Source organism: Alosa pseudoharengus, unplaced genomic scaffold (assembly GCF_046254945.1).
Source record: "Alosa pseudoharengus isolate Yale_2024_CS ecotype anadromous, Long Island Sound unplaced genomic scaffold, YU_APseudo_1.1 YU_APseudo_1.1_scf_5, whole genome shotgun sequence".
Classification (NCBI taxonomy): Eukaryota; Metazoa; Chordata; class Actinopteri; order Clupeiformes; family Clupeidae; genus Alosa; species Alosa pseudoharengus.
The window spans coordinates 8,193,438-8,203,222 of NW_027468837.1; the positions used below are offsets into that span (position 1 = coordinate 8,193,438).

The window sequence follows — 9,785 nt, forward strand, 5'->3', positions numbered from 1 at the left end:
ATTGCTCAGTTTGGCTGGACAATCAGCTCACATTCAGCTCACATCTTAGTTGTTCCAAACTTCTTCCATTTAAAGTTTGTGAAGGTTACTGTGCTGCTGGGAGCCTTTAAAGCAGTGGAGGTTTTTATAACCTTCCCCCGATCTGTGCCTCAACACAATCTCTCAGCTCTGCAGGCCATTCCTTTGACCTAGTGCTTTTTGCTATGAAAAGCATTCTCAACCTTGAGAACTTATATAGACAGGTTTGTGCCTTTCCATGTCTAGTGAATTGGATTTACCACAGGTCTCAAACATCTCACAGATGTCAACTGAAAAAGGTAGCACCTGAGCTTAATGTCAAGTATCAGCATGCCAAAGCCTCTGAATACTTACAGTATGCCAGTGTGATATTTCCTTTTTTTCACTGTGGGTTTTCCATTTTAATACATTTCAGAAAAGTCTAAAATCTAATTTTTGCTCTGTCACTATGTGGTATTGAGTATAGATTGACAAGAAATCAAAAAATTAAATGCCTTTTGCATTAGGCCACAACATAACAAAATATGAATAAAGTGAAGGCATTTGTGATCTGATAGCTTCTGGAGGTCTGTTTATAAACAATATCAAGTAGCTTTCTCATCAAATCCGTAGACTATGTTGGCACTCTGCAGTACTACACATCGCCAAGGGAGACAAAGATTCCAGAATTCCCCTAAAGCATTTAACACAGCATGTAATTCCTTACAGGGTGAAAAAGCATGACATTTATGATGACTAGGCTGATCAAATATTTATTTGTTGTTCACACTTTACAAATGCTACTGTAGAAGACCCTGTCAACTTTCTCAAGAACTCCCTCCACAAAGAAAACCTCAAGATGATTACAATTAAAGAACACTATCAACAAACCAATATCTACTGGCAAGAAAGTGTCGTGTCGCTTTCCATTTTTTTTTGTCTTCTCAACTGTGGCCTCCTTCGTTTCATCAGGAGTGTAGACATTATGCAACATTTCAGCCAACAGCCATTTTGACATGCATTCAAATGCTATAAAATGAACGCAGTGATCAAAGCATCCTAGTGCAGCTACACTGATTTCACACACTGATTGAATGTGGTCTTCATTGGCAGCCAAAAGACTTTGTGTGTGTGTGTGTGTGTGTGTGTGTGTGTGTGTGTGTGTGTGTGAGCCTGTGTGTGAGTGTGTGGGTGTGTGCGTATGTGTGCGTTATTGCCGCTCACACATCTGCTGCACAAACCTGTGCTTATGGCAGACCACACAGCCTAATGGAAACAGCACGTGGGGAGAACACTCTTTCCCCAACCCCCTCCCTCTCCCTACACACACACACACACACACACAAAGAGTGAGAATCCCTTGAAGCCACGTAGAGCAGCCTGACTGGGTGGACACAGAGCCCAACGCAGTGGCACTCTGTCCCAGCCAGACAGAGACGGAGAGAGCATAGGTGTTACATGGAGAAACCAAACGAATCAAAACATTTCAGACAGAGCTCACCTTCTCGCCCTTCTCCCCCCTGTCTCCGCGTTGGCCCTGCTCTCCTGAGGGTCCCTGTGAAGTGAGACAGAGGCTGCTTAGCACGCACACCAAACCACACAGGTCATTTCAAAACAAACTTGGCATTTCGGAGTCACATAAATTCTCCAGAGGCTTCCAGAATTAGAAATAAATGTCTTCAACCTACCATGGGTCCTGCAGGTCCTCTTGGTCCTACCACCTGAAAGCAGAAAAGAAGAAGCAGAAGAAGAAGAAAAAAAGACTTTATTATTCAACTTAAATATCAGGGTTGAGGTTTTCAGTGGTGTCAACACAGCTGATGACCTAAGCATCAATCTTCACAGGCCGAGTGTTTAGAATGAGACCTTTATTCTGCCCTGTGCTCTTAGATGTTCATTTAATAACTTCCGAGGTTAATTGCTGTGTTGACGAACACCCAGCCATAAACAATGCAGTGCTATTTACTGGGTGAGCAAATGATTGCTATCCACTAAGGGATCTAAACTCTTTCCATGTGCTTGGCAGAACAGCACAGTCAGGCCAGTTCTTCTTTCTTTCTTTTTTTCTTTCTTTCTTGCTTTCTTTCTTTCTCTCTCACTTTAATTCTATCTCTCTTTTATTCAGTCTCTCTCTGTCTCTAACTTATTATCTCTCTCTATTTTACCTCTCTGTCTCTAACTCTCTCTCTTTTACATCTCTTTCTCTCTCTTTCATTTATTCAGTCTCTTTCTCTCTCTCTCTCACTTTTACTCAATCACTCTCTCTCTCTCTCTCTCTCTTTAACTCAGTCTCTCTGTCTCTCTCACTCTCTCTTTAACTCAGTCTCTCTCTGTCTCTCTCTCTCACTCAATCTCTCTCTCTCTCTAACTCAGTCTCTCTCTGTCTCTCTCTCTCACTCTCTCTCTCTCTCTCTCTTTAACTCAGTCTCTCTCTGTCTCTCTCTCTCACTCCATCTTTCTCTCTCTCTTTAACTCAGTCTCTCTCTGTCTCTCTGGTGCTGAGAGTATGGGCTTTGTTTGGCTTGGCCTGCCGCCTGCCCTGTGTGGCCTACCCAGCCTAATGGAGCAGCTAAGGCTCTGCTGCTCTCAATTCCCATCTAATCACATAAGGACACACACACACACACACACACACACACACACACACACACACACACACGACACACAATTACTCTGTCACACTCACAGAAACACTTGTCCAGACACACATGGGCACACACACACACACACACACACACACACCAAATTGCAACACTGCATTACATAAAATCTGCTACCATAAGCACAAAAGAATAGCTGAGTCATTTATCCAGATATCCCCTAATAGATCTGATCTAATCACCACGGACCCATTAAAGCAGCAGAGCGATTTCTGGGTTAGATTATGTGAACTTACATCTGTGATATCTCCGGGTTCACCTTTCTGTCCCTGTTGAGAAATATGGAGATGCATTAGCAACTCAAGCAATGCCACCACATGTACAAATTACAAGCCTACTTACTGCTCCATTTTTAAGAATTATAGTTTTAAGATGACACAAACTACAAAGAGATCATCCATATATAATGATAACACAATAAAACAGATGAATCAAACTATATGGATGCAGTAAATCCATAGCACATGTAGTCTAATGTCAGTAGACTGTCAGTTTGTCCTTTAATTATGTCAGCTCTATACTGCCAGCCATTCAAAACTATCACTTAGCGTAATTCATGAAAATAAGATACTGGCTCATTTATTTGTGTTACTAGGCCAAGCTGACATCTAATTCTATCTTGGAGCACAATAACATCCACAAAAAGGTGTCCTCTTTCTCAGTGATGCTCACCTTTGCACCTGGTACACCTGTTATGTCCGGCAGGGTCATCAAGAAGAGGAAGAAGAACAAAACATGTATTAGTACAGTGCACAATTAGATGGAAGCATCAACATCACTGTCTCAACACCTTGTCTGAGACTGACAGTGGCCTAACTCAGAAGCCTCTCTCTGAGGCCTATAGACACTGGAGGGACAATGCAAAAGAACGCGGCCTGCAACTATGAGGAACCCGTCACCGATAGCCCATTGAACCTGAAAGTGTTTGAGCACCATCTCCGTGGGAAACTGCAGAAAGCCAAAGGCAAAAGCAAAGCAGAAGTAAAAAGTGGCTGCTATTCAATTTAATTTTAAGGGGTCAGTTGATCTGTATGTATAGGGTCATGAGTTACAAATCATGTATATGGCTTGTGTATAAAGATGGCATGTATATGGCTTGTGTATAAAGATGGCATGTATATGTATCCTGTTAGCAAGATCAACATATGATAACATGACATAAGCATACATTTTATAGATGAAAAGCAATATTAGAACACAGTTTTATAGCTATGGATAATATTTAAGTATTTAGTTGCCTGACTTGTATTTAATGAAATTAAATATGAACTCTGAACTCTAATGAAATTAAATATGAACTCTGAAATATGCTGAGTTGTGGGCAAAGCAAATTCACCTGAAACTCAATTATAAGAAATATGAACAGCATAAAGCAGTTATAAAAGCAGTCATACAGAATTTGCACTTCTACTTTCAAAAATGCTGCTTTGACGGGGTGACAGTGGCCTGTTACCAGGAATGTAAAAATCTCACCAAACTACGAAATTAACAAATTTCAAGGCCTCCATATGATTTGTACATTTTCACGGCCATTCCATCTAAATTTTCTAGTACAAAAAGATATGCCTATGAGTAGATCAAAATGGGAGAGGTCATCAAAAATTTGTCAAATTATCACACAAATACTTCTCCCCTTTGAGTCCTGCTGCCTTTTTAAGGGGTGTAGGGCTGGGCTCCTACTGCTGCTGAAATGCACACAGTGTCTGGTAAAGTAAGGTATTTCCATAATGATTCCCACATGTGTTCCTGATACTGGGAATAGAATAATATCCAAACAAGATGGGGCCCAAGGTGGACCAGCCTTGGAAAAATCATGTCAAAGCAGCATTTCTGCGAACCTCGTAAGCATGAAGTGCCATTCTTTGCATTTTCTCTTTAAGATTGCCAATCATCTGTTCTTTTTTAGAGTGAGGAACAAAAAAAAACAAAACAACCTCCAATTTCAAAGGTGACACAAAGAAGTGTACATCCATTAACCATTGCAAGGTTGTTTTAACATTTTTTTTCGCCCATACTCCCCAAGAAGGAACAAGATGAATTTATTCAGGTAGGTAATTTATTTATGTGTTAATGAAATAAATAAATTACGACCACTGGGGGGAGCGGGCTGCTCGGGGCAGATGGGGCAACACTCTCCGAATGGGATCTCGGCATTGGGGCAGTCTTTGGGCTCCTCGCAGATAATGTCGTCGCACAGGACTGTCCCCGTGTCGCATACGCAGATGCGGCAAGGCTCCGGCTTCCACACGTCCTTGTCGTTATAGCGACTGCCGTCCTGAAGGCAGCTGCCAGGGTCTTCCTCTGTGAGTGTGTGTGTGTGTGTGTGTGTGTGTGTGCGTGCGTGGGTGTACATGCCACATTGGGACACAGAGGGTTCAGGACAAGGGATGTATGTGTGTGGGGGGAGAGACACAATGTACAACAGTCATTCACTGTACATATAGATTCAATCATTGTATTCTATGCATAGTAAATATGTATAGATGCAATGATCACAAATCATTGATATCATGACTCAAATAACCTTAACAAATGTACTTGAATGTAAATTTGAAATATTGTTGTAATTAATGGTCCAAAAAGAACAACCAAATTAGTACTGTTCATACAGAACTTGAACTGAACTGGTAACCTGTATTGTTCTTAACGTTATGTTGCAATTTGTCAACTAAGTCTCCGAAACTTAAATATGGTATAAACTATGAAGAAAACAAGGAAGTTTATTTGTGTTTATCATTTCTTCCAAATCTTGATTGTAATATGCCCTTTCTTCTCTCACTGAAGTATGGCAGAGGAATGATAATTGCTAAATTGCAGGCCAGCCAGTTCCTGTCCTTGCAATTTGAACCTTCCACCACATGGTGGCAGCACCACAACAGTTCAGACAACTCCTGCTGCAAAGTGAATACCAGAATGACAATACTGTATCCACTTCTATGTCTCCTTAATACCAGGCTTGCTCAGGAAGTCCTCTTGTATCTATTGTCGTCATCATGTCTGAAGCACTTAGCTACATGAGCTGAACCCATTGTACAATGAATGTGCAAAGCATTACATTCCCTTGGATGAATGTGCACCTGGTAGCACCACCAAAAGGTAAGCAAGTTCAGAGTGACCTCAGGCATTTTAATGTGAATGAACACCAAGCCAACTAAATTTAGAATACCCAACATTGGAGGGCAATGGAATTATGGTATATACCTATAAGTGTCCCTTCTTAAAGCTATGAGCACATGAGGCCTACCAAATAATTGACACCTATATGGTCTACGGGGAAACAGCAAACATTCTATTTTTTAAGTGTACAAGAGCACATTAAGATACTGAAAAACACAGGCGGCTTAAAGGGCATCTGACAGAACTTATGTTCTGTCTATTGGTGCGGCTAGTTGACTTTAAGGGGACCTCAATCCACCCTGAATGAGTAGGGGCTGGGGGGTGGGCGGGGTGCTGATTTTCATGAAAGCCCATATCCTCTGTGTGGCACCCTCACCTGCCACATTCCGGCCTTTGGCTGCGGGAGTTCCAGAAGCATGAGAGGTGGCGTGGGCCACGGGGCATTAAGGAGAGGAGGGGAGCATCAACAGAGTACGTACAGTAGTTTTGTTTACCTTAGAGGCCGGCCCAGGTCCAGGTAACCTAACGGACCCCCGTGACCATGAATGGGGCCTTTCTTAAAAAGGGACAGAGCGGGCAATTCACGAGCGTTCACCTGATCCAAACAGGAGTACTTCTAACTCTCATCTGGAACTCATAGCCTACGTCCGACGGTATTCCAAACATGCACTAGAATGGAGAATGGACGGCCTTCATCAACATGCCTCCAAGGGCCTATATACTCAACATTAGTCTCATAGACTAAATTATAATGTCAAACCTAAAATAATGTTTTGATTATCTTGCCTATGACTTTGGCTTTGAAATTGGACAGTTCACAGGTATAGCTGACTGTATTCTATCCTTGCCTGCTTAGTAATTATTCTCTGCATGCTCTCTCTTAGTTCACTGGCATACTTTTTATTCAGAGCGCAGGGAAATGGAGGAGGAAAGCTCCAAATTGAACACAGGTGTTGGAGTGCTCTGCTTGAAGAGAGGCTTCTCCAAGATCCCTGTCCTGCTAGTCGACAGCAGTCAAGCTATAGAAGATATTTTTCTGTGCCAGGGGAAAAGAGGGGTTCACATGGCACGTTTGACCACTTCCGCCCCCTCCGAGACGTCAAGCTGCCCTTTGAGCCTGCTAGGCTGGGGTCACAAGGAGAGTTGGTGCCCTCCTGCCTCTTTGGGGCTTCTTAGCACGTCCCTGAAATATTTTCCCCAGTAGCTCTCAGGAAAAGGCAACGTGCCTTCCGTCCAGGGGCCTCTGTGCTGCGAGAGAGAGGGTAACCTGAGCCTGCAATTGCGCGTCTCTCTTTATTTTCTCTCTCAAAAAGTCTGCAAATTTTTCACTCTATGTTGAGAAAACCACCACCCAAACCCTTTCTCTGTGCGCTTAATTTGGAGCCTAGCTGCGTCTCAACCCTTATGTAAAAAAGAATGTGCCTTAGCTGAATCAGAATAATACCCCCTCCCCTTCTGTTTTCATAATACTTTTTCCAGTAGTCTCCAAGCCAGACAATCTTTCTCTCTCTCTTTGCCTTGACTGTCACAGCCTGTGAGTGATCTAGAAAACAGATGGAAACACTAAAATCATATGGAACGCTCAGTCCAGCCAAATACACCATTGTCTATTCCCTTCTCCCTATACCACTGATCACGTCAAATATATGAATCAATAAACTTAATCGATTAATTAACCAATAAAAATTGCAATAACAAATTGCTATTAATTAACATGCTCTCATGTCCAATAAACGGGCTTCATCAGGATCCATTGATATGCAAGATCTTGAAGAAGCACCACAAGACTGGGTTAAAAAGCATATGTGCGTTTTTCAGGGTTATTCCTTTGCCTGGGCATCTTAGTTATAATAGTCCACCTTTGCGCTTTAGCAAGCCTGGATTCGCCCCGATGCCCTCTGACAGCTGTGGAATGTGAACTCTTTTCACAGAAGGCCCTAGAGCCTGACCAACCCTTGCTTTAAAAGTCTACTTTTACCAAATCTATCTGACTTTCAAAGAAAACTAAAAAAGGAGTGAGCGAGTCTCTTTTGGAATTTCTCCGACGCGCCCGCAGGTGTCCTGCGCAACTTTGGTATTGGCAGCTGGAGAGACAGTTAAATCCAAGATTGCATGGTCTTTCACGACCTCAACTATTTCAGCTCACACTTCACACTTGCCTCTACATTTCAGTGGGCATTTGGAAAACAAAACAGCATCTCTTTTGTGCACAAAAAAGTTATTACCTGATCGCTAAACACTATCACCATCTATGTGATTTCGGTAGGCATTCAAAAGCTATCAAAGGACATAACATAAAACGTATGTGAAATACTTCACTCTAACACAAACCGTTTAATACCGAAATAATCAAGACAGAATCCTGAAATCTACTCCGCGAGTCTTAGCAACAAACCAATCAGATCGATCCTTGCTGTCTCAGAATAGTTCCAAAAAGCAATAGCCTAAAGAAATTAATTTTGAACTGAAAAAGAATAGCTCAAATAATGAAGCTACATGTCAGCACAAGGAATAAAATGTCAAATCAGGTAGTCAGGGCTCTTCACAGATAATTACTACTAGGAAATAATTGGCCCTAATAAACTGAGAGATAGAAAAAAACACTCTCACATCTCAATGTATCATATGTCAAAACACCTTAGAAAGAATTGAACACTTCGAGTTTGAGAAATCTCCACAAGGACCTGTCTCTGCGTTGACTTTTTCCCCATTGAGAAATTTTTAACCCAATTGAAACCTGTGAGAAAAGTTAGGTTGGAACTTACGGTCATCCTCCTCCTGACATCTGACAACGGCTAATAGCGCGACTTGTGTTGCTACAAGTAGCAATAAAGTCCTGGAATCCATAAAGCTGAACATGTCTAAATATTAGACATGCAGGGCTTTTGGGGGAGAAAAAAGACGGGCGAATGGAACAGACGCGGCTCGCTGTTTTAGTGTGTGTGTTCCCAGTGACTGAAGCGAACCATACAGTCAACCTTCCAGAAACGACGGGGAATCCAACGCCGGGCCCCTGCAGAAACTCCGTACCGACCGCTTCAGGCCAGGTACTGCAGTTTTATGTCTCCACTGCTTTCAATGGAACTTCGTATATTCCCAAATATCAGTCCGGCCCCTGCCCCCTGTCAAGCTGAAATCCGAATCCTGCTTCCCTCCCATTCTGTCTTAGAAGTCCCACTCTCCCGAAACCCCTCCTTCTACGCGCTACTGAAAAGGGGTATCCAAAAAGTTTCACTTTTTTCCTTTTCACGAACGCATTCAACCCTCCCCCTCTCACGACCGCTTGTGCGCCCGCTAAGCATAGGCCTACCGGTGTTTTTGCGACCATAACATTGCCGCATTAAATCACTTTTTATCGTCACTGTCTTACACATGCCAGATTGACGCTTGTGATGTCTTTATTTGCCATTGTGGCATGCCGGTCATTTTTACCTTGGATACGCACTGTATCATTGTAAATTACACGGGTGCCTTGCACGTAGTTCAGTGACAAACAGGGTTATGTGCAGTAAGTTGGGAGTTGGATAACTGCAGTTAGAAGCTACCTGTTAATGCAGAATGCTTGAGAGTCATTTTGTGTGAATGGGTTCCCATGGTATCCGTTTTGGATAGGGTATGATTGACAGATTTTAAGGCAGGTACATGTAGAAAAGTTGATAAGAATAATTTTAAACTTTAGAAACAAATGAACTGTTATTCTCTTTTGCTATGTAACTACAAGTGTTGGTTTGAGAGCAAATAGGCATTGTGATTGGGTATTTACTCACTTTAGTGTGGACAATACATAACAGATCACATGTAAGACCATTTGCTAAACCTGTATGTTAACATAATGTAGGCCTATGTGTTATAAATTTTATCTTTAATTTAAGGCCATGTCCGACATTATTATCCAATAATATAATTATTTCCATAATCAAATTAGTTTAATTTGACAAATGGTGTACAAGTAGACATTGATTTGCCATTACTCAATCAATCATTTCAGTTTCAGGATTGTCAATATTCAAG

General features: G+C 42.0%; 1 protein-coding gene across 2 annotated transcripts in view; it reads right to left on the reverse strand.

Annotated features, from left to right (window-relative positions):
- col2a1b (collagen, type II, alpha 1b) overlaps positions 1-8,858 on the reverse strand; it is a 48,550-nt gene extending 39,692 nt beyond the window's left edge. Inside the window, exons 1-6 of one of the 2 annotated variants that reach the window (XM_076267374.1) lie at positions 8,540-8,858; positions 4,749-4,958; positions 3,330-3,346; positions 2,894-2,926; positions 1,686-1,718; positions 1,499-1,552 (exon numbers count right to left, since the gene is read on the reverse strand). In XM_076267374.1, coding sequence (XP_076123489.1) covers positions 1,499-1,552; positions 1,686-1,718; positions 2,894-2,926; positions 3,330-3,346; positions 4,749-4,958; positions 8,540-8,633 — 441 coding nt within the window. In that variant the 5' untranslated portion in view covers positions 8,634-8,858. The remainder of the gene's footprint in view (positions 1-1,498; positions 1,553-1,685; positions 1,719-2,893; positions 2,927-3,329; positions 3,347-4,748; positions 4,959-8,539) is intronic. The other variant, XM_076267375.1, reaches the window with a different exon arrangement.
- Between the last annotated feature and the right edge of the window lie 927 nt (positions 8,859-9,785).